Below are 24,749 nucleotides of genomic sequence, written 5' to 3'. Positions count from 1 at the left end.
AACAAAAATGCAGACCCTATTGCTATTAAATATTCAATCTATTGCCACAATTTTTTTTTATTATCTACTATTATGATTAATTTAATTTTTAATTAAAAAACATGATGTTTATTTCCCCTTAGTTTATTGACCACTTAAATGCAGTAACAAATTAAAAAGCACAAAATTATTGACCTACCTCTGTCCATCTTTTAAAAAGATGAATACTTCTTCCCGCTTTTTAACTCGTTTTCGAAATGCTAATGTAAAATATAGTGGATATAGTGTTCAGGTGAGCCTGACCATAACGTGCGCTCAACAAATTGCAAATGTGGATCAAAGGCGTACAGAACCGAACTTCAATAAAATTACAATTCTTATAAAAATGTTTAATCACTGTAGACTTAATTTTATTAGTAGCCTATTTTGAACTTGCTGTGGGTTAATTTTCTTTTTAGATTTTTTACTTCTTGGAATATAAACTGATACGCGGCTATATAGAAGAATTCTTGTTACCCACAGGTAAAGTTTATTCAATTAGTTTCACTATAAAAGATGATGTACGATTTCACGAATAAAGTTTTTAAACACAAATAAATTTTGAATTACTTTTAAATCACTTTTTGAAATTTGACTGAAGGAGAATTTTCAATTCCCATTTTGACTGATCCATCAAATAGACATATATAAACTTCATTTTTTGTTTTAAGTGCGGTTAGGGTGGCAGCCATGTAGACGCCAAATTATATGTCATGCGATATTTAGGTACGGATTACATTATCAGTTTTCTAAGGAGTGCAACGGCACCTAGCAGACAAAGTAAGTAACTGCAAAAAGATTTGTAAAAATTTTTTATTTTTACTTTTGACAGCCAATAGGGCGTTTAAGCAAGAAGTGCTCAAACGTCGAACTGTCCACTTTGGGGACACTGATATTTATTTTTCTATTCATGCCTATTACCGAAGACGCAGATACACTGCGGCGGGAGTGAGAGTCACTATCACAAGATTTCGTATTACCGAAGCCGCCGGTGCGGAAGTGAAAGAATGACATTTGGCTATGTAAGTGTCAACAATTACATATGTCGGTAAGCACCCGACTAACAAATTTGCTCCTATAAAGCTTTACAGGTGTTAATATAGCTCCTATAAAGCTTTAAAGAAGTGATATTAGGTGTGTTTTTTTATTACAACCGGTCTTAACTGGACAAAAAAAACGCAGTCTGGGCTAAGCAATTTACATGTTAAATACAACAACACCTTAGCCCCTTGGGCTTAGTTCTTTAGCCCGGAGATTTTTCTGGGCTTAACTTTTTGAAGAGTTTTAAATCTGTGCTACCAAACTAATTTTTTCATAAATTGTTTAGAATTTGTTTAAAAACGTGAAAACTCAGGTTTGAAAGGACAAAATGTATTAAAATAGTTTTGCTAGCATATATTTTTGTATCTCTTTGTAAAACATACATGAAAAATACAAGAAAATGACGAAAGCGAAAAATATGACAATTCTAGATTTTTGTTGTGTCTGCTGTTTTCTGAACATTCAATATACAGTGCTGCCAAGATTTCAGGTTAAGCCCCGAGGCGTTTTTTTTGTCCAGTTAAGACCGGTGGTAGTAAAAAACACACCTATTATGTAAAAGCAAACAGTGAGACATAGATTTTTTAAAAAGCAAACAGTGAGACATATAGATTTAAAAAAAAAATCTATTATTTTAGCATGACTTCAATATGATTTCGTAGTGTTTTTTCTTTCGTTTTTTTGGCTTTTTGTTATTTTTTTTTTTTTTGAAAAAATGGGTTACAGTAACATAAATTAATTAATTACATACTTGTCAATTACCTAATTATTTGACGTTTTCGTAATTTTTTTTTTCACCTAAGAATGTCTCACTGATCGCACCCCTTGCCACAGTACACATAATAAGGTAATATATTCCGAACTTTGTCAAAATTTGTTTGTCAAAAATGGGCACCAATCTGTCAGGTCGGCCTTTAATTTTTATATTTCAATCGCAGTAAACAGGAAATTTGTTTTTGTTTTAATTTATAAAATGTCATTTAAAAATATTATAAATTGAAAAATAACAAATTTTCTTCGTGTTTCATCGCGGAAAATGGTAAATAATTGTTTAAAAATTAGTGGTGTGCGTGGTTTATCGGGTTTTTGTGCGTTTTTCGTCGGTATTTTAAACAATTAAGAATTCGGTAGCTGACATTGGTCGCCAAAGTGTCATATTTTGACAATCTGGCGACCAATGTCAGTTCGGAATATATTACCTTTTTATGTGTACTGTGCCCCTTGCAAACAGTGAGACGTTTTGACTTTTTCTACATTTTAGTCCAATGTGATGCTCTCATTCATTCTTTAACTACAATTTTTTTTTTGCAACATTAGGTGTGTTTTTTTGTTTATCTATATAGATTTTGTGCAAAAAAACGACATCGAGATTTTTGAAATCGAAACAATTTACGTGTTAAATACAACAAAAACTTTATCTGTATAGATTTTTCAAAAACAACATTACAACACCATCTGGTTCATTGGGACTCTCCTATAAAAATTTATTTAGTGGGTTTTAGATAAAATGGTAGAAAAAAATACAAATGCAAACCTCATTATTGTGATATAAAGCAACAACCAGTTCAGGAAAATGTGTTGACTAATCCATTTAAGTCATGCATCGATTCTTAGACCATCGGTCTTCGTAGAAATCTCGATTTAATGACAACCTGGCACGTGTCCTCTCATCCTTTGACTCTTCATTATCACCACCTTCAATGTAGTCTGTGTAGATGTCGACATTCTCAGATATAGCCCTTTCGATGACACGTCTAGCGCGTAGAACAAACCTCTGAAAGTCCTCCGACAAGACGATCATCTGTTTTTGTTCTTCCGATAGTTCCTTAACTGAAAGCACAAATGTTAAATTGATGTAAAGACAGGAGAGAAAAAATTCACTTACTCTATTTTTCTCTTCATATTCTTTTTTGTGTTCAAGTGGTGTTATGGCTGATGCAACTTCCTTCACAGTGGGCAAACCATGTGGTAGACTTCCTGGTGGTAGTTTGGAATGGAAACCATGGTCGATGTGTGGCAGCGATCTGTCTTCGTCATCTTGGGCATCCTAGTTAAGCACTGTTATGGTATAAAACTAACACAGCTAGAGGAACATGACAATCGACAAAACAGGAACAATTCTACGATTTTTGTTTGTTTGTTTTTTTCTCTCATTTTGTTAATGAGATAAACTTGGTTTATAAAAATAAGTTAATACTAGAATAAAAATCAATATAAATGCAACACAATTTAATTTCTTTTTGCTTCTCCTCCTTTTATATCCAACCTCACTTTTTATTTCTCCTCCACCACTTTCGTTTGTTGATGAAAAACTTTACAGGAGTATTTCATGGTACTTCTTATAGGTTTAATAGGAGTAAAAAAAGGGGGCCTTTTTGATGATAAACAGGGTTATATGAGTCTTTTAGGTGTGAAATTAGTGATGACAAAAAGCTTCTCACCATCGTTATAACATCGAAATTGTTAGTTGGGATATTAGCCATTTTTTATTGCCACTTGATCCACATAGATCATTAATTAACACGTATTAAGGCTTGGCCACACCGGAGGGTACGCGGTAGCGGTACGGGTAGCGGCAACGATATTTGTATTAAAAAAACTCCACACCCGAACGTTGATGTGTCAGTTTGGAATTTTTTCCATACAAATACCCGTACCGTTACCTGTACCTCTACCGCGTACCCTCCGGTGTGGCCAAGCCTTAAGGCTTGGCCACACCGGAGGGTACATGCGGTAGCGGTACGGGTAGTTGTATGAAAAAAAATCAAAACTGACACATCAACGTTCAGATGTGGAAATTTTTTCAAACAATTACCCGTACCGCTACCGCATGTACCCTCCGGTGTGGCCAAGCCTTTACAACAAATACATGAGATCTTGCAAGATCTCATGTAATGTTATGTAATACGTGAGAATTGATGATCTATATGGATCAAGTGGGATATTAGCTGCGTTCCTTTGGAAATATTTATCTACTGCAGTAGCCTTAAAGGCTTGGCCACACCGGAGGCTACATGCGGTAGCGGTACGGGTAATTGTATGAAAAAATTTCCACATCTGAACGTTGATGTGTCAGTTTTGAATTTTTTTCATACAATTAAGGCTTGGCCACACCGGAGGGTACGCGGTAGCGGTACGGGTAGCGGCAACGATATTTGTATTAAAAAAATTCCACACCCGAACGTTGATGTGTCAGTTTGGAATTTTTTCCATACAAATACCCGTACCGTTACCTGTACCTCTACCGCGTACCCTCCGGTGTGGCCAAGCCTTTACCCGTACCGCTACCGCATATACCCTCCGGTGTGGCCAAGCCTTAAGACCGGTGGTAATAAAAAACACACCTAATTATCCCGATTTTACTTTCTCTCGATAAAAACAGTAGTGCCAAGGTACTTTATTTGTTGTGTTATAGGTATTTTTTTTGAAAAACTGCTTCTGAAGAGACTTAGCAAAATTATAGAAGAAAGAAGGTTAATCCCAAATCATCAGTTTGGCTTTAGAAATAAACATTCCACGATAGACCAAGTTCATAGAATAACGGATGTAATAGAAAAAGCATTAGAAGAAAAACAAGTATGTTCAGCTATTTTCTTAGATGTTGCTCAAGCCTTTGACAAGGTTTGGCATGAGGGACTTGAGTACAAACTGCAAAGGGATCTTCCCAGACAGTACTATGAAATATTAAAATCGTACATCTCAGACCGATTGTTTAGAGTAAGGTACGATCAAGAATATTCGGAATTGAAGAAAATAGAAGCCGGTGTACCACAAGGAAGTGTCCTAGGTCCTACCCTGTATTTACTATACACAAGGGATATCCCAGTTGGGAATCACACCATAATGGCTACTTTTGCAGATGATACCGCAATTTTGGTACCCGACAAATGTGTCTCTAGGGAAGCAGTAAAGCTGCAATATGCCGTCGACACAGTCAGAGATTGGACCGAAAAATGGCGTATCAAGCTCAATGAAACAAAATCTTCACATATAAACTTTACAAATAAAAAGATAAACAATATTCCAATATTCATTAATTATCAAGCTGTACCTTACGCCAATACGGCCAAATACCTTGGAATGACTTTGGATGCAAAGCTAAAGTGGAAAGAGCACATCAAAAAGAAAAGAGAAGAACTAAACTTGAAATATAGAAAAATGTACTGGTTACTTGGTAACAACTCTGATTTATCAACCCAAAACAAAATAATGCTGTATAATCAAGTACTAAAGCCTGTTTGGACCTATGGTATCCAATTATGGGGCTGTTCAAAGAAAACAAATATCGAAATCATCCAAAAATTCCAAAACAAAGTCCTTCGTGGAATAGTTAATGCACCTTGGTACATAAGAAATAGCGATCTACATCGTGACTTACAAATAGAAACGGTTACAGAAGTTGTTAAAAAATACGTTGTATCGCATAATCAGAGACTGCAAAGTCATACCAATTCTGAAATGGTGTCCGTCTTGAATACAAGAAACCATGTTCGAAGATTAAGAAGAACCAAGCCTCATGAGCTTATGGTCTAAAAAAACATGGGAAAGTATTAAAAGTTTAAGAAAGAAAAATCTGATGTCGATCTCTCAAGATTGGTCCTGATAAAGAGGTGGTTTTAGTGGTTAAGAGTCCCACACTACTTGGTGTCGAATACTGCCAAGTGTCTTTTGAAGATTTCCTCTCGTCAAAAAAAAAAAAAAAAAAAAAAAAAAAAAAAATAGGTATTTAATGCAGAAATATCTAAAATTATTAACAAAAAAATAGCTCTCATAGAAAAAAATAATCAAAAATTTGTTTGACATGGTTGCATTGAAATGTTAATATTTCGGTATATACGCAATGCACTTTTCAGATAAAAGTCTGAGATTTAGCTAAGTAGATTTAAATAAATCTCTAGTTTTATTCTAAATCTCGGATTGAAAGTAGAGGAAAATCTTAGATTTAGGGTAGCTGAACCCAAATCTGAGATTTAGCGTAGTAGATTTAAAATAAATCTCGAGATTTATTCTAAATCTACTTAGCTAAATCTCGGATTTAGGGTAGGTGGAAACATAGTATAAAACACGTACATGAACTGCAACATCAGGTGATGAAGAAACGGTGCACACCCCAAGTAACAATTTAGCTTTCATAAGGGTCAATGCAAGCTATTTTTTGACTTGTTTAAGAAGAAGGACAAGTCTTGTGCAAATCATTTTGGCGCACATTACCGAATTTCCCCAAGACCTTCCTCCACAGGCAATCCACAAGCTAATAGCTTGTGACGAACAGCGTAAAACGACCTTATGCAGGCCTTTTTACAAAACAATGAAACATTTTAGGGAAGCTATAGCTTCGCTAAGGAAACTATCATTTGCATTGGATGTTATAATAAGGCCTTATGGAGGTTGTTATAAGATGTTGAATTTATGAATAAAAATAAAAGATTTTATTGAATTTTTTTTTTCTTTTAATTTTTTTCTATTTTGTATTTTCTTCTTTTTTGGCCATATGTCAATGCTTTTCCTGTCGTTCTGAAATGCGATGAACTTTATTTTAATTGAAAAAGAACACATTTTTTTTTATTTCACAAATGACCCCGCCAGGAATCGATCCCACGTACCTCTGCATACCAGGCCAGAACCTTACCAGTAGACCATACTCGAATATTAAAGATGAGTGGCAAAAAGGGAGCTAATTGAAACCTCACATAAAAATGCAATGTTTTTTTCTAAAGTGTTACAAACATTGCATATCTGCAGGATAAAAGCTTTGCATTCTTATTAGTGAAAAACATTGCATACTTGAGAGATGAAAACATTGCATACTTACAAGAACCTCTTGGAACAGTTCTTCCCTTCAAGCAAGAAAACTGAGTTCAACAAAGAAACTCCGACCTCAGACCGCGAAAATCGGGCTTGCACTCACACACTTGCAACTTTTTGTGTATGAACACAAAGTCGAACGAGAATCGTGGTGAAAAATGAGAAAAGGAAAAGAAAGACAAGGCCAACAAGAGCCAAAGCGTCATTTTGTTATTTTTTGTTGAAGTGTTTGGTCGCGTCGTGTCTCGTGTCGTTGTTTGTATAACGTCAGTTTATTAATTATAAACAATTTTATTAAATTATAAACAATATGGAAAACAAAAAAGGTATGTTTTATATATCGCTCAAAGTGTTTGGGTTAAAATGTTGTTTCTTCTTGTGTTGTAGATGTAATCTCTAATGATGAAGAAAAATCTAGAAGGTGAAACATGCGATTGGGTATCTAAAAAAACACCAACAACAGCAGCAGCATCAAATGAAAAAAAATGTATTGTATTCTATATTGTATTTATTGTGAAAATTTCGTTTGCGAAAATAAAATAAAAAATAAAACAGTTTCAGTGAAAAAAAAAATAAATCTTGTTCTTTTTTTGGTCGCAAGTGCGAAATGTCATCCCTTTCTTATTCCTCTTTCTGGTAGGTTTTCGCTGCTCCGGCTCAGGTCCGCCTTCGGCTCCGTTTTCTCGTAATGGAGATTTTCACCACACCAATACATATGCAATCGACTTCGCGGTGATTATAATTTCCATACTAATTTGAGCCGCCTTCGGACCAGTTTCTGATCCGAAGTCGGACTCAGCTCCGCCTCAGGCGGAGCGGATTCGGACCAAGGCCTGACCTGTTTGCTTGAAGGGTTATGAAAGCCTTCTGTCACTTGAAAATAGAAGGCTTCTTTAGAACGGTTCAAACAGGTCTTATAAAGGTCTTCTTTAACTTATATTTACAAGGCTTCTTCTAAACACTTCCATATAGCCTTAAGGTGAACTCCTTTTTTTCCAAAATGGATGATTTGCGTAAGTAAGCCTAAAACTAAACTTATACAAACTATAGCTTGCTGAATCGAAGAAAATGGACCTTATGCAAGTAAAATTGTTAATTGGGTATAGTGCCTGGCTACACGGTGATTTTTCAATCGCCTAAGCAGTGAGTTTGTAGGCAAGAGGGATGAGGAGTGAAGGGGGAAGATGCTCACGAAGCGCACTGAATTTTCTGAGGGTAGTATAGTTCCATTTCTAAATCTTTCCTCTTTTTGACGTTTGTTCCAAGAAAATGTAAAAGTGGAACGTGATTGAGCACAACAGTGTGTAGCCACCGCATGTGATTTTTCAATCGATTGAAAAATCACTGTGTAGCCAGGCACATAGAAATATATATACAATAGGTGTGTTTTTTATTACAACCGGTCTTAACCGGACAAAAAAAAACGCAGTCTGGTCTAAGCATTTTACATGTTAAATACAACAACACCTTAGCCCCTTGGGCTTAGTTGTTTAGCCCGGAGATTTCTTTGTGCCTGGCTACACAGTGATTTTTCAATCGATTGAAAAATCACATGGGGTGGCTACACACTGTTGTGCCCAATCACGTTCCACTTTAACATTTTCTAGGAACAAACGTCAAAAAGAGAAAAAATTTAGCAATGGAACTGTACTGTCCTCAGAAAATTCAGTTCCCTTCGTGAGCATCTTCCCCCTTATCTCCTCATCCCTCTTGCCTACAAACTCACTGCTTAGGCGATTGAAAAATCACCGTGTAGCCAGGCACTTTGGGCTTAACTTTTTGAAGAGTTTTAAATCTGTGCTACCAAACTAGTTTTTTCATAAATTGTTTATAATTAGTTTAAAAACGATAAAACTCAAGTTTGGAAGGACAAAATGTATTAAAATAGTTTTGCTAGCATACATTTTTGTATATCTTTGTAAAACATACATGAAAAATACAAGAAAATGACGAAAGCGAAAAATATGACAACTCTAATTTTTTGTTGTGTCTGCTGTTTTCGGAACATTCAATATACAGTGCTGCCAAGATTTCAGGTTAAGCCCCGAGGCGTTATTTTTGTATAGTTAAGACCGGTGGTAATAAAAAACACACCTAATGGTGGCGGGTCGTCAGGAAAGTTCTTTATTCATCCCATACCTCAAAGTACTCAAACATACCTATTTTTCGGTGGTCTGTTTGTTTTCCATTTCAACAATGTATAATTTTAGAGTTGGTGAGTTAAGATGACAGCTCAAGGGATTTTTTTTTTATTACAAGATCTTCTGTTTGTCTCTTTTTTTTTTGATATATTGTCTCGCACCGACACCAACCAGAAGCAGTAGCCATCAAATTTCTATTTCATACTTTTTGTGGTTTGTTCTGTCGAAGTGGCGAGAAGTCGGAAATTTCTTTATTCATCCCATCCACACAATAATTACAGAACCACAGAGATTTTCTGTTTAAGTTCGTTAGTGAAACCGCCATTTTTTTAGTTCGACTAAATTTTTCTTTCCATAATAATTGAAAAAATCGGAAATGTTGCAGAATATATGAATTAACAAAAGTTTCCTGGTAAAACATTCTAATTACTTTTGTAATAGATGTTGACCGCATTCACGAAATTGGTTGTTTTCTCGTCGCGGAGCTAAAAAAAAAACACTTGCAGTTCTACAGAAGCTTCTTTTTTTTTAATTTCATCTACACATCGCGCAGCCATTTCTATAAGAAAAGAACGAGAGAATTCACATATATAGAAGACAATTTTTATATGCAATATCGTATCAGGAAGAATCTTAGCAACAATATGTAAAGTGAATTAAAGCTATGTAAAAGCAAAATTTTAGAAATTAATTTTTTTTTGTCCGACTACATCGTGAGTTTTTTCATCAAGCATATTAATTCTGCAGCAAAGAAAAAGATCTATGTACATAAATATAGAACCAAGAAAATGTAAGATTTGCTATAAAATTATATTTAAACTTTTAAATACATCTATTTTCTATTTGAGTGGGTCTTAGTAGGGGTGTTTATTAAATAATAAAAATAAATGACCTCCCTCCCTTGTTCTTAAGAAATAGTTTCCTTATAATTCTATTTTTTATTTTAAAGAACAGTTCCATTTGTTAGTCATGAGGTTCAACGATGAACAATTATAAAACTTTATTTTTCTTTTTTAAGATAAGAGATTTTGTTGTTGCCTGTCAATGGCCATGTAGAGAGAACAAACTATTTATTATATCTCGTTTTCCGACAATAATGAACAATTACAAACCCGAAGCGATAGACTGTAGAACATAATTGCCAGTTTTTTTTTTGGAAAATCTTACAGATGAAGTGGTTTTTGCTAGGAAAGCTTTTTCTAGTTGAATGATTAAAATACACTACATTTTCTAAATTAATTAATAAGTAAGCCTAGTATGTAGCTGAAGCGAAACGAAAAATTTTTAAGTCAACAGCGAATATGTTTACGAAAAAACACCATCGATCATTATGTCAAAGTCAAAATAGTAAAAATATAAATTAAAAAGTTTAGGAAAAAACAAAATAAAAAAAAAAAAGTGCACGACTGGGTGGCAAAAACTTGTTTTACAGTTCAAGTTCCTTAAATTTTTAAGACTTTTTTATATAAAAAAACCATAAAATTATTTTTTTTTTAAGTAAAACAAAATCTGATATCAAATTGCCCTCCAAAACAAGTATGTAGTTTTGATTGATATATTAAGATGTATTTTTAGAAAAAAAATATTTTCAAAATCGTTAGAGCCGTTTTAAAAAAAAAAACTGATTTTGTATAAATAATTTTTTGGAAAAAAAAAAGTTTTAAAATAAAATGTAGAAATCACTAATCAACATCTTAAAACAAAATTTTAAAAAATACAATTTCCGTATTCGAAAATTTTGTTTTTCAAAAAAAAAAAAAAAAATTCAAAATTTTTTTAAAAATCCAAAAATTATTTTTTTCGAAATTTTATTTTTGGCTTATATGTATTAAAATTATATAAGTGCTTCTTCACAAAAAATTTCACTGAAATCGAAAAAGCCATTTCGGAGAATATCGGATTAAAAAAAAAGTTCTATGGTACCGTTAATGGGTCAAAATCATGGAGGTGGGAAAAAATCGGTGTCCGAATTCTTAAAAAATCAACTTTGTTTTATGATAAAAATTTCATGCTCAAATGTTCGCTTTAGCCATAATTTGTTGGCTCATGAATGGGCAGAGCACAAAAAAGTATATTTTTCAATTTACCGCAAAACCCCAAAAATTATTGCTAGAAAAACGTTCTCTTCAAAAGGGGTCTAGAAATACTCTCAACGTGAATGATATATTATTATACTAAGATAGTAGGTCTTAAATAAATCAAATATTATTTATTTCTTGGAGCAGAGACCAATTTCTACAAAAAAATGCTTTAATGCACCTCCGAAACACTTAGGCCATAAGTAATTTTTTCTTTTGTTTTTGTTGTAACTTTTTTGATAAAATTGTTTATTAAGCGGTTATATCTAGTTGTAAGTGCAAAAAAACCTTCCTTTTTGTAGATTTTTTGTGAAGAGGCATTTAATTATATAAACATAAAGAATACATATCCATATAGCAAATTTAATATAGTAAAATAATTCGCTGTGTATTTAAAAAAATATTGGGTTCCGTTATTTTTGTAGTAGATCTCCTAGACGACCTCCAAAAAAAAGGTGTCTGGCGGTGAGCAAAATTTCTCCGAAACGGCTGGAGTTATCGGCTTGAAATTTTTACACAATTTTTTTCGATACTTTTGTCAGGTAATGAACGAAGGAAAAAGGGTTTTGACAATAATTCGATTTTTTAAGCCACTTTAAAGTGTAAATTTTCGTGAAAAACAACGATTTTTTCTTTGGGAAGTCGACATTTTGTCAAAATACAAAATTTGTACTATTCCTTCGTTCATTGCCTGCATTCGTCTATCCTGAAAATGAATCTTTTGGTTTTTTTTTTAAATTTAAAGTAACTTGGATCAGAGATATCTTGCTCACCGCCAGACAACTTTTTTTTGGAGGTCGTCTAGGAGATCTACTACAAAAATAACGGAACCCAATATTTTTTTAAATACACAGCGAATTATTTTATTATATTAAATTTGCTATATGGATATGTATTCTTTATATTTATATAATTAAATGCCTCTTCACAAAAAATCCACAAAAAAGAAGGTTTTTTTTTGCACTTACAACTAGACTAGATATAACCCCTTAAAGCCATACTAAGATAGGATACTGAGTAAAAATACCCAAAAAATGCAAAATTATGAGTGTAAGACATTATTTATTCAGATTCTAAAAGCGTTCCCGGAAATGACGTTTTGACCTTAATTTATTTTTATTTTTTATGTAACAAGGTAAAACGAAATATTTTTGAGATTATATTGTAGTGGCCTCGATTTTTGATCATAATATCACCAACAAATTTAAATTTCAATCTAGCTATACCCCAAAACAAGCGTTCCCGGATTAATGAAATTAAAACTAGTTTCTAACATACATTTTATATATTTATCCATAAAAAAGGTGTGGAATGATAAATCTATATAAAATTAAAAACTGCTTGCAGCTACCTTTTGTACGTTAGATGATTAAAATATTTATACATTAATAAATGTTGGTATTATGCGTCATTTTTCTTGGAACAACTTTTATCAATGTATAAAATAACAAAACTTAATTTTTTTGTAAGAGATGTAACAATTAATAAAGAGTATTGTGTATATGTAGTGTTAAGAAAACAAAAATACTCAAAAATAATTAACTTTTATGTGATTTTAAGCCATTTGATTTTCAGTTTTTGAGTTGTTGACATATCCGGGAACGCTTTTCTTGGGTATATTAGATGCAATAAAAAAGAAATGGAAACTTTTCTAACCGAAGCTTTAAATAAATGGTATTTTGATTAAAAAAAATGCCTGGACATCAAATTTTCCACCTCCATGATTTTGACCCTAATAATGATTTTCAAAAAAAATTTTTCAATAGAAGATAGACCTTGTCTTAAAACTTAAATTTGAATTTTTTAAACAAAATCTTTGGAGCCGATTTTGAGCAATTTCAACTTTACTAAAATCGGTATATGACAAGTACCGTTATTAAATTAAAATTAATTCCAAAAACCCCTCTGGAGAGTCTCCAAAAAATGCTACACACCAAGTTTGAAGTCAATCGGTCAATCCGTTTAGGCTGTAGCTCCTTATACAGACATACAGACAGACTGACAGACAGACAGACTTTCGGGACACACTTTTTTGGCATTCTCTACCATCGTGATATCATGGAAAAATGTTATCTCAACTTTTTTTTTGTACGAATGCATAACTTAATATATATAGAACTTATATCGCAAGTAAAAAATATCTTCGTTCAAGATTTCGTTGTGCTATTTTTGTATGGAAATTATCGTTTCAGCTGCGAGGGCGACTTTCCATTAAGGGCGCACACCTACAGTTTTAATTTTTTTTTACAGAGAGCTTAGGGTCTCAATAGAATAGCTTTAAAATATTAAGGTGAGGAAACACCCCTAAATATGGGCTCCCATACCCATCTCACTTTTATACGCCTCTAAGTTTAAGTTTAACGAGGGAATTCACCCAATTTATTTAACTAAATTTTCTATTAATAGTTACAATAAATATTATAATAGGTATATACAAATATAATATGTTATTTACAATGGCATTGGTAATTTAAACTGTCAAAAATGAAAAAAATAAAGTAAAAACTAATTTATAACATCTGCAACGTTTTTGATTTTGCAGAATATCAGTTTTAAGTTTTGTTCTTGCATTTCTATACCTACATAATACATGGTGTAAAGTAAAACACATTATCTGAACCGCTAAAAAATTATGCCCATTTCACAGAAAGACGGAAAATAGTTTCTCCAATCGTTTAGTATCACCAACTTAAGATTTTTTTTTTTTTTATAATAGGTATACTTTGGGAAAAATTGAAAACGAAAAATTTCATTTTGCTTTTCGTTCTGCAATAAGTTTAGTGGGCCGGCTTAGCAACAAAATCGTACACTTTGTGATAAAAGCATGAAATTTACATCGTTGGTAGTACTCAATATAAGATTTATTTTGAGTTATTGGGCCGTCTTGTATTCCATCTTGAAAGGTGGATACAAGAGATTTCTGTATTGCACTCGGTTTTTTGCATATCATTGTATAGTACCTATAAGTAACAAAACATATTTATTGATATGATACTGATTTCGAGGTTTTTTTAACGCCTTATCGAATAAAATTAGTACCAGAATGCCTCGAGCTTCATGTAAAACGTTATTGGACTCTTTATGAATAGTCTTTTATTTAAAGAGCAATAATCAGAATACAAAGGACGTCCAGTATAACGAGTGATATAATGTTCGATTTTTATTCACTATATCGAGCGCGTTCGCTATATAGATCGAATTTTCATTTTAAAAAATCCAATAATGGATTGGTAAATTTATTTATAAATACGTTTTTTACAGCTTATATGAAATTAAATGGTTCTGCTATTTTTTTTTACTCATATTTAACAAAATTATTTAAAGAAAATAAATCAATGAAAGACTTTGTGCCATTTCAAGTTGAGATGTATGTAAAGTAAACATGTCAATAACGTCATATCAAACTATAACGACGCAACGACAAAAAGTTATTTTGAGATGTTAATGTTAATCTTAAAAACCGTTCGTTATATCGAAATTCGCTATATCGGGTATTCGTTATACTGGACGCCCACTGTATTAACAATTGTTCTTTGAAAAAAGTGGTAGGCTGATAAAATTTTGTATGGAAGTTTCATAAACCAAAGAAAAAAATAATAAAATATGTCCATCAAAATATTTCGGGTAATAGGGTGTCTTTTTTGCAATAAATAATCAATTTTTAGGAGCCCTACGAGAATGCTGTGTTTGACTCACACTCACACGAGCTGGAGATGAGTCCTGCTGGAATACCCAATGCTTTTTGTTAAATAGAGTTGAATATAGTATCTCTAAAACATCTTCTTGGAAGATTTGGGCTTTTGTTTTAACGCCTTGCAACTTGGTTGCATCTTGCAATGTTTTTCAAGGCATTGTTCAGTTTCTGGCCAGTCATTCAGAGAAAAGCACCTATTCCTTGGTCATTTTTAATTAGTCACGACATAGTTCTTGAAAAATCCATCTCCCGCGACATGATTTTCGGGTAATTTAATTGATTTCGTCGAGTTCGAACCGCCACTCCTCGAATGGCATTTGTGTCCTCACACATCGGGAACGACCGGTCTGAGCCTTGTCTTTTACGGTTAAGGTATACAAATTGAAATGTCTTATTGAACGCAACACAAACATCATTCAGTTTTTTATTTCTTCATTTATTTTCATTATTCCATTTCTGCACATAAACATGCGGAGGAAGAACACAAAAATATATTAATTACATATGCATTGTAATATCAAAAAATAACAATAACACCCGAACAAATTTCCAAACACAAAAGAAATATATACAAATCCATTTATTACTTGTATTAAAATCTATTAAAATCACAAAGTTCAAATGTGGTGTGTAGCACATTTGGTGTGTTTACCAACTTCACCAACACAAACACACCCATCTGAATTTTCATATACAAATTTCCACCTGAAAATCGTAACTAAATGTCAAAATGTTATGACATCTGACCAATCAGAGCCTCTGAAAATTCAGATCTTAAGTTCAAGTGGCCTGCGTTGAACGCGGGGATTGATTCTGAGATTTTTAGCGACTTGCAGTTATAAGATTAGGTTTATCTTGTGTTATGCAACGCAACTGCGATACCTAACTTTATTTCAAACCTATTGACCAATAGGTTATCAAAAACAGTAAATGCCATTTATTTCATCAAGCTGAATCTTAAACTACAGAGGTTTAAACAGTTGTACATTAAAAAAAACATGAATTTTTGATTAGTCATTTGTTCGAAATTTTAAGTAAAAATCAGCTGTTTTGTAAACATTTCTTTGCAGTGTGGGAATGGGTTTTTCCAGTCTTTTTGCACAGTTTTTAGGACTTTTGTTTGGAAGCGACCTGTTAGTTTCTAAAATTCTACCTTTCTGATATCTCTTCTTCCTTTACACTTCAGAAATTAAAAACGAATGATTGTTATTTGCTTGCATAAATGTTAAATACTTTCAAGAAAACAAGTCTTTATTTAACAAGCTACCAATGGGTAGGTTCAGAAACGTTAGGCACTAAATATTTAGGTAATTTCTCGGTCTCTGATTGGTCAGCTGTCAAAAAAAATCTTTCCAATTTAGGTAATTTTATTGGAAAGCTAACTGGAAAGTTAGGCAAGAAAATTTTCCCTAAAAATTAAGGAAAGTTTTTCTTGTCAACATGACAGCAGATTGTTTTTAATTAAAGAAATAATTTAGCAAAATTGAATTTATTTGTGTGAAAAACGAGTAAAAAGTGCATTATCGGTAATAATTAATATTATTTATTCATTAAAGTTAACTTAAATTTGGTGTCTTCCCCATGCGATCGGTAAAATACTTAAGTAAATTTCGAAATTTGACAAAAGCATCATATCCTAATAATTTAGGCAATTTACTCAAATTTCCGTTCAGAAAATGACGTTGCCTAAATATCTAGCCCCTAATATTTCCTGAACCTGCCCAATTTAATTTAATTTTCATTTTCATATTATTCTATTACATTATAGCAAAAGCTACTTGATTGATTTCAATATAAATAGTTTCAGTATAATATTAACAAGTGTTTTTCTATAATGCTAACACCCCCCCCCCCCCTTTTATTTAAAATATGTTAAAATCTTTAAACCAGGCTGGACAACGAACGACTCTTTCACTTCGTCTAACTTCGTTTTCTGGAACTCTAGATACAGCAATCGGACTGGAACTTGTAGTTGGTAGATTTTTTTGTTGTAAAGATTCTTCTATTATTTCAGCAGGCTCAATAAGTATTGGTAAAGATTCTAGTTCTTCAACGGAAGGTGGATTTACGTCATTTGTCACAGATGGTATCATATTTAATTCATAAAGAATGTCATTTAAGTTGTTTGAAAACTTTTTTTTTAATAGAATTGGTGTTATCAGAAGAATCAGGAGCATAGCGAGTTTTTAGCTGGTTTGCGTGTGAACGGATAAGTCTGGAACGATTTGGAAATTGTGTTAATACATTAAAATTGACATTACCTATTCTTTCAATGATGGTCCCAGGAATCCAATGGTTCTTATTTCTTTTGTAGAACTTAGCATATACAAGATCACCTGGACTATACTCTCGTTTCTTACAGCCATGTTTGGAATTGAAGTATTGATCTTGATGTTTATGCGTCATGAGATCTAAAGCAGTTTTTATCTTCTTCTTCAAGAAACAGTTGTGCCGGTGATTTGTTGTTTATAACTTTGTTTGGAGTTGATCTATATGTTTGAAGAAATGTTTCCAGGTTCTCTTCACTCGTCCCTTCGTGATGAAGCTTTTTCAAGGCTCTGTTTAAAGTATCAACAAAACGCTCTGCTTGTCCATTTGATTGTGGATGGTATGGAGCTGTACGCGTATGCTGAATACTTCTTGATTGAAGAAACTTTTGAAATTCTGAGCTCGTAAACTGTTGTTCCATTGTCAGACACAATTTGTTGACAATCTCCAAATTTTGAAAACATTTTACTGAGCTTTTGTATGATTGTTGGTGATGAAATGCTTCGAACTTGGAAAATTTCAGGCCATTTAGAGAATGCATCTACTATGATAAAATAGTATTTGTCATCGCATGGACCTGCTATGTCTATGTGTATGCGTTCCATTGGTGCTAAGGGTCTTGGCCATGATGATAAAGTTGTCTTGATCGGCGATTTTGTAGGAGTTGCACAACTTTGACATTGTCGGACATATCCTGTAATGTCATCATCAATGTTGGGCGAATACATGTAACTTCTGGCGATTGATTTCATCCTTTCGATCCTTGGATGGCCACGATGAAGCTGTTTCAAAACACGTTTATGGAAACATGATGGGATTATAATTCTGTCATTGAAAAGTAGACAATCGTCTACTACTGAAAGTGCATCTCTTCGGTCGAAAAATGGTTTAACCTGTGCTGAAATTGATTTCTTGTCTGGCCATTTAGATCTCATGAAGTTGATGACTGTCTGGAGAATTTTATTTTTAGAGGTTGCTTTCTGAATCATTTTGTATGTTAATGGCAAGTTTTGTAATTGTTCATTAAAATTTTGTGATATTTCGTTTTCAAAAACTGTACCTGCGACTACATATTCTTCATCGGGTTTTAATTGGGACTCGATTAGACGGGATAGGACATCTACACACCCAAATTCTTTTGTTAATACGTAAAGAATTTTAAAATCGTACATCATCAGTGTTGGAGCCCATCTCTGTAGTCTATTTGCGGTATAAACGGGTATACCTTTCTTACTTCCAAAAATTGCCAAAAGAGGTTTATAATCGGTATGCAAACTAAATCTGCGTCCATAAATCATTCTATGGAACTTGGTCACTGCAAAAATGAGACCTAGAGCTTTTTTTTCGATTTGACTGTACTTCTTTTCAGATGGAGTCAAGGCTCTTGCTGGATGCATTACTACTTTTTCTGTTGATCTGGTTGTAACCCATTCTTATCAATTATATGTCCAAGGTACTTGATTTGTGATGCGAAAAATGAACATTTTTGAATCTTCACTCGAAATCCATAATCAAAAAGGCGCTTCAGTACCTCGTGAAGACTTTGGAGATGTTCTTCCCAGGAGGAGCCACTTATGATTATATCATCCAAGTAAGCTGCAACACCTTTCAACCCTGCTAGTAGAGTATCCATAAGTTGCTGGAAAGCTCCTGGTGCTGACTTCACTCCGGGTGCTAAGCGATTGACATTGTACAAACCTTTGTGAGTGTTGATAGTCAGACATTTTCGTGACTCAGTAGAAACTGGTATCTGTAAATAAGCGTCAGTTAGATCAATATGACTGAAAATATTCTTGTTGCTGAGTGTTGCGAATATGTCGTCAGAAATTGGAAGTGGATACTGATGTGGTTCTAGAGCATCGTTGGGGCCTGAAGAATAATCTCCACAAATTCTGGGGGGTCATTCTGTAATTTTCAAAACGATAATCGTCAAAACGTTGATCGTGGACGATCACGTCCACAATTTGCTTCACGTAACTCAGCGAAATTCGATTCGTCTACGTTTATTTCTTCATGCAGTTTGAGAGGTTTCAGAAATTCTCAAACTGCTTTAAATGTCATACTGATTACTGACTCTGTCTGTCAGAATAAGAAGAAGAAGGATGCTCTGTTATTTTTTTACTTGTGTTGTTTTTTGTTTCTGTCATGTCATGTGTTTTTTTGTTGGTGGTGTGGTGTATGAACTCAAAGAAAATACAAAACAAACAATGTTTTTTTTTGTTTCTTGCGCGTATTTTTCTTTAAAAGAAAAATATTTTATATACTGCACATATAAATATAAAATATACGTTTGTTAGGACAAAATCATTGTTTTCATATTTTTAGAGAAATATAATGTGATGTTTATTTTTTTAATAAGAAACAAACTCGAACCTTAAATACATTTGATCACAAACTGGAAATAATAATAAAAAAAAAAAAAACAATATTAAATGGGTATAAACGTATGGGAAACGTGAGCTATTTAGCTATCGTCCAAACGTCAACGTTTTTGCGTGTACGTTTAGACGATTTTAGTCTTCCGTGAAGCAAAACAATAACAGCGAAAACGTGATCGTCCAAACGATGGACGTTTTAAATTTTACGTGAAGCAACTCTATCGTCCAAACGTTAAAGTCTGACGATAATCCAGATACGGAATGACCCCCCTGATGTTACCATTCTGTTTTCTTACTGCTACAATAGGTGCCGCCCATTCGGAAAAGTCTACTGGGGTTATGATACCAAGATCTTCCAGGCGTTTCAGTTCTTTTTCAATTATTGGTATTACAGAATATGCCACGGGTCTCTTTGCTCTGAATACAGGAATAGCTCCAGGCTTGAGGTGAAGCTGAACGTCGACCTTAATGCATGCTGGTTCGTCGAATAAACCCTTGTATTCTTGACGAATACTTGCAATGGCTGCATCACGATGTGGAGTGTGACTGATTTGGCAACATACATTGCTAAGAGATTTATCCCAAAGATTGAAACATAATTCAATCCCGAATAAGTTCAGGTTTATGTCAGTAACGAAAAACTTTCCCTGACTTACCTCTCCAGAACGGAGACGAATGCTGCAGGTGAAATCAGCAATTAGTTTTATGTTATGACTAGTTGCACTTTTTGCTTTTTCACTTAGACGTGACCCTGGTCTGCCTAACTTATTCCACACTGATTGACTTATGATGCTGTTGTCGGATGCTCTGTCTATTTGAAGCTTAATAGGTGTGTCCTTAATGTGTTTAGCATTATGTACATCACTGATCTGAACTGTGATGAATTTTCGCTTGCTTGAATGTTCAATACAATTCACAGTTGTTTGAATTGCATTGCTCTGAAAAGATCGTTTCTTGAAAAAAAATGCTTTTTATTACCTTTAAAATTCGACTTCTTTTGCTGAACACCTTCTTGATTTGATGATGAATTTGATTTGTTGTAACAGGAGCAGTAACCCTCTTTGTGTCCTATCTTTTTGCATTGAGAACATTTGTGTTGTGAATTTGTACAGTCCCGAGAGAAGTGCATAGCTCCACATTGCCAACAAGGTGTTCTTGGTGTCTTGGTTGTATCAGATCTTTGCTGGAATGACCCATTGCGCTGGGGTTGACTGAATTTTTGACTTGATGAAACTGTATTGACAATTGAAGATGGCTGTGGTGTATGTTCAATCATTGCAGTATCTTTTTTGAGATTGATGTATCGATGAGCTTCAGAAATTAATTTGTCGAGTGTGATGGTTTTTGCTTTTTCTTCATCTTCAAGCGACGCTAATAATCTTGTTCGGATTTCCGAGTCTTCTGGGGCTTGTAGTCCAGTCACAAATAACAGACATTTGAATTGATAGATGAAAAGGTCACTCAATTTGAATTCTTCCCAATTTTTGTTCAAAAATGATGCGTAGGTAACCAAATCGTCTGTCTTTCGTTTGATTGTTTGAAGACAGCTGAATCGAACATTGAATAGAGTACCTTTACGACCAAACATACCTTTGAGTTTTTTTATTGTCTCCTCAAAACTTATATCCTTGACTTGTTTTGGTAAAATCAAGTTCGCATATTTCTCATGAGCGATTGAGTTCATTTTTCTCATGAGAAGACGAACCTTGGCTGCATCATCAAGAGACGCCCCATCGACAATGAAAACGTCTTCAAAACGGTTGTACCAAGATTCAAAACAATCCATTTGCAGGATCATAGACAAATTCTTGAATGTTGTTTGCCAATGTATCCATTGTGAATTCCTGACCTCGGCGTACATCCTTTTCCTCGTTCTTAAATAATCCTCGTCGCCAAATTGTTATTGTTAATTTAATTTTCATTTTCATATTATTCTATTACATTATAGCAAAAGCTACTTGATTGATTTCAATATAAATAGTTTCAGTATAATATTACCAAGTGTTTTTCTATAATGCTAACAATAACTAATTTACCGCAAAAATCTTTAATTTTATAAATTCAACGCTGAATAAATTATCGACCCTATTACGAATACCGAATCAACGGATAGCGGATTCGATAATTTCGTATTGTTGCTGCTAGAACAAACTCATCCAATAATAAATATCGAAAATATCAAAAATTCGATTCGATTATATTTTCTGGAAAAGTGGTACCAAGTTAGCAATATATCTTATAAAAAGAAGTTAACTTACGATTAGTATGGAGCTTTAAAGAAAAACAATATGCTCTTAGAAACTTAAACCAAGTACACAAATATATGTAATTTTATTAGTAAAGTAACCTTAAAAATTGCGGTGATCAATTATTATAATGTAATAACAATTCTATGAAAAATAGAAAATCGACCAATATTTTACCAATACTACAGGTACACATGTCGAATATATGAAAAATTGAAGTTATTACAAACCCAAGCTATTGATATCAAAGTTATAAAGATGGTGGACGCTGTATTTTCTTTTGACTTTTGGGCTGGCAAAGGTTTAGGACCACTTCGCACTTTCGCAGTCTTATGCTTGTGCTGCTTGGCCTCTACATGCCATAAGCAGAGCAACGAAGTTCCGTGAGCGCGACAGAGGACTTGAAGAAGAAACTCGCGAAGCGTGCCAGGCAAGGTGCTTCTAAAAACTTGAATAAGCTTGGAAAAAAAATTATTAAAACATAAAGGTTACATTAACAATGACTTGCTTTACCTTTCTTTAAAGCCATAACTTTTTATTTTGTTTTCAAATAAAGCTGTTTAATGCCCCATCTCCACCACAACCTAAATCTAGAATTTGGCTGGGCAAAATTTTAAAATTAAAAAAAGTCGTCGCAAAACATTACCATTTTGTTTAATGGTGATAAAATAATATATTTTTTAAGAATTGTGAATACAGGGTGTGCCCACAGAAGGTTGAGTGTGATTCACGCTAAATCTTCTCGAATACTTGTGATATACCATACAAATTTGTATGGGAAATCTCGTAGAAATCATATAGATTAAAGATAAATCTCATCTAAAATTCAAAGTTATATGAGGATACATAAATACACAGTATTGGAATAACCCTGAATTAATCATTGAAAGCCCTTGAAAATTGAACTGTGAATTTTTCTAATAATTGCCGGGGCGCCTAGCGCCAGTGGGTTTAACCTGGGGCCCAACTATGCAACTCGATTCTACTTTCGATTCTATTCGAAAGTTGTTTCCGATTCTACTTTGAAATAGTACTATTTATGAAAGTAGAATCGAAAGCCGGTAATGCCAGTTATTTTCATTGAAATTTCCGAGTTTTGAACGATTCCAGCACAATTTTGACAAAATAAAAAAATATTATAAAAATAACAGAATCTAGAACTGAGTTGTGGAATCATTTTTGCGGCTTCAGTAGTTTAGATTGACGAATATTCCCATAAAATACCTGTTTTTATTAAAGTTCCCTTGTCTTCGGTGACAGCTAATGAAGTGTTATACATATTTGGATTTGGACCCATCTGTAAACAAAAGAGTCCAACCCTTATGTTTAAAGTTTTCGAATATTTCTTCAAAAATAGAATGATAAACTCTTCTATTAGTGTGGTCCTTATTGTACTCTGTAAGAAGGGTCAGTGAATGACCTTTAACGCGTTTGAAGGGTAGACCAATTCGTTTGGCGTTTGATAAAGCCATGCTGATTGTGGATGGAATGCGCTTATTCATTTTAATGTTGCCAGTTGAATCAATGTCGCTATCAATGATGTAGTTGTAGGAGAACAGGAGTTTTGAAATGATCTTAAGAAGACTCTCTGATTGTCGCTGTTCCAATGTGGGAAGGTCAGCTTCCACCATAATGTTGTCAATTCTGGTTGTACGATAGGCGTTGATGCTTCTTCTTGCCGACTGATGGTATGTAGATTCAATAAGATTTACGTAGTTTTTGGACATTTGCCTAGTGATCTAGTAATAATACATAAAGTGTTTACATGAATGTTCAATTTTGCATTTGATAAATAGTTAATAATATTGCTTCTTGCTGCTAGGCTCTTTTGTAGTTTGTTCAATTTTAAATGAAAACCTATTTTTACGAAAGCTTTCATGAAATCCAATGAAAGTATCGACACATGGTTGCTGGAAGACAGTGCATTTGATACGTAATGATCGATATGTAGCCAGGCGTCTCAACAATCTCGGTTTGGTTTTGGTTTGTGCCGATCAATTTTTTGGTTTCTAGGAACCAATAGAGCCGTTTTGCAACTATTTTCTCCAAAACCTTGGACATACATGGGATGAGAAAATATGTCGGTAACCATCTATAGAGTCTATGGGCTTATTTGGTTTTGGTAATGGCATGATATGGACAATTTTCCAAGTTTGTGGGATGATGCTGGTGTCTAGTATTTCATTATATAACGCAAGAAGTCTAGATTTAACATTGAATTTTAGGTTTTTTATCATTGGATATGATGCACGGTCTCTACTTGGGGTTTTATCTTTTAAAACACTTGAGCAACATTCTAATTCCATATACGTCGGGCCGGGCGCTTGAGGTGGCATATTATCCCGACTCATAACGTTCAAGTTATTCAGGATATTATGCCAGGTTTTGGAGATGGGAGAGTTAGGATTAATCGCTGCCGTGAATTCAGCTAAAGGTTAAGTTTTGCTTATTTTCATTTCTCTTCTAAATTGAGCATTTGTTTTCTTGTACGCTAAAAGGTTAGAAAGCATAGGGTGCTTTTTGAAGCGTCTCACAGTGAACAGCATGATATGTCGATATAAGTGAAGGTGTTCTGAGTTGAGAAGTGTGTTTGGGATCCTTCGTTTAAAAGCATTAAATCGGAATTCGCTAAGAATTCTTCGATTACATTACTACGGTGGTTAGAAACAGGGGAGCCCCAAAGGACACTCCAAGAGTTTACATCCCCACACAACAGTATAGGTGTAGTTTAACTTTAAATAACTGCTTAAATTTTGAAAATGTGTTCAAAAACCTTATTTGCTGTTGTCTAATAGCTCCCAAACTTGTGTCCAGGTTTAGATTGTGTTGACCTTGAAAAGAGTGGTATTTTTTTTTTATTAAATAATCCCTGTATTAGTTTACAATAGAAATTTAAAAAAATCAAAGATGTACCTACATTTTAAAATTTTAATGCACAGACATGTTTTAGCTTTGAGCCACTTATTAAAAATAAATAAAAAAACTGACGTGAGAAAAATCGAATTACTAAACGAGATAAATTAATGAATTCAGTATACATACCTATTTATTTGTGGTGGAAACACATTGTAATTGCGATG

At 33.6% G+C, this 24,749-nt stretch overlaps 4 protein-coding genes and 1 long non-coding RNA gene across 8 annotated transcripts in view; 1 reads left to right on the top strand and 4 right to left on the bottom strand.

Moving 5' to 3' along the window:
* The window catches only part of LOC129907148 (protein lin-54 homolog), a 37,910-nt gene extending 37,262 nt beyond the window's left edge, over window positions 1-648 (bottom strand). The window contains exon 1 of the mRNA XM_055983217.1: window positions 179-648. Coding sequence (XP_055839192.1) covers window positions 179-188 — 10 coding nt within the window. The 5' untranslated portion in view covers window positions 189-648. The remainder of the gene's footprint in view (window positions 1-178) is intronic.
* A 1,852-nt stretch (window positions 649-2,500) lies between these two features.
* Window positions 2,501-3,215, bottom strand: LOC129907155 (uncharacterized). Its single transcript, XR_008770981.1, has 3 exons — window positions 2,945-3,215; window positions 2,594-2,889; window positions 2,501-2,533 (listed from the first exon to the last, which is right to left on the bottom strand). It is a non-coding gene; the product is annotated as an uncharacterized LOC129907155 (long non-coding RNA).
* A 5,963-nt stretch (window positions 3,216-9,178) lies between these two features.
* LOC129907741 (uncharacterized) overlaps window positions 9,179-24,749 on the top strand; it is a 48,553-nt gene continuing 32,982 nt past the window's right edge. For 3 of the 4 annotated variants that reach the window (XM_055984084.1, XM_055984085.1, XM_055984083.1), the window contains exon 1: window positions 9,179-9,795. The gene's annotated coding sequence lies outside the window, so the exon portion shown is untranslated. The remainder of the gene's footprint in view (window positions 9,796-24,749) is intronic. The other variant, XM_055984086.1, reaches the window with a different exon arrangement.
* Window positions 17,348-18,442, bottom strand: LOC129909307 (uncharacterized protein K02A2.6-like). The gene has a single exon (XM_055986396.1). It carries the CDS (start codon window positions 18,440-18,442, stop codon window positions 17,348-17,350), a length of 1,095 nt encoding a protein of 364 aa, XP_055842371.1.
* Window positions 18,445-21,284, bottom strand: LOC129909299 (uncharacterized protein K02A2.6-like). The gene is made up of 4 exons (XM_055986384.1): window positions 20,430-21,284; window positions 19,704-20,361; window positions 18,982-19,042; window positions 18,445-18,937 (listed from the first exon to the last, which is right to left on the bottom strand). The coding sequence occupies exons 1-4, from the start codon at window positions 21,282-21,284 to the stop codon at window positions 18,445-18,447; spliced, it is 2,067 nt and encodes a 688-aa protein (XP_055842359.1).

The sequence above is a fragment of the Episyrphus balteatus genome, chromosome 1, assembly GCF_945859705.1.
Source record: "Episyrphus balteatus chromosome 1, idEpiBalt1.1, whole genome shotgun sequence".
Classification (NCBI taxonomy): domain Eukaryota; kingdom Metazoa; phylum Arthropoda; class Insecta; order Diptera; family Syrphidae; genus Episyrphus; species Episyrphus balteatus.
This window is presented reverse-complemented; position numbering and strand designations above follow the sequence as displayed.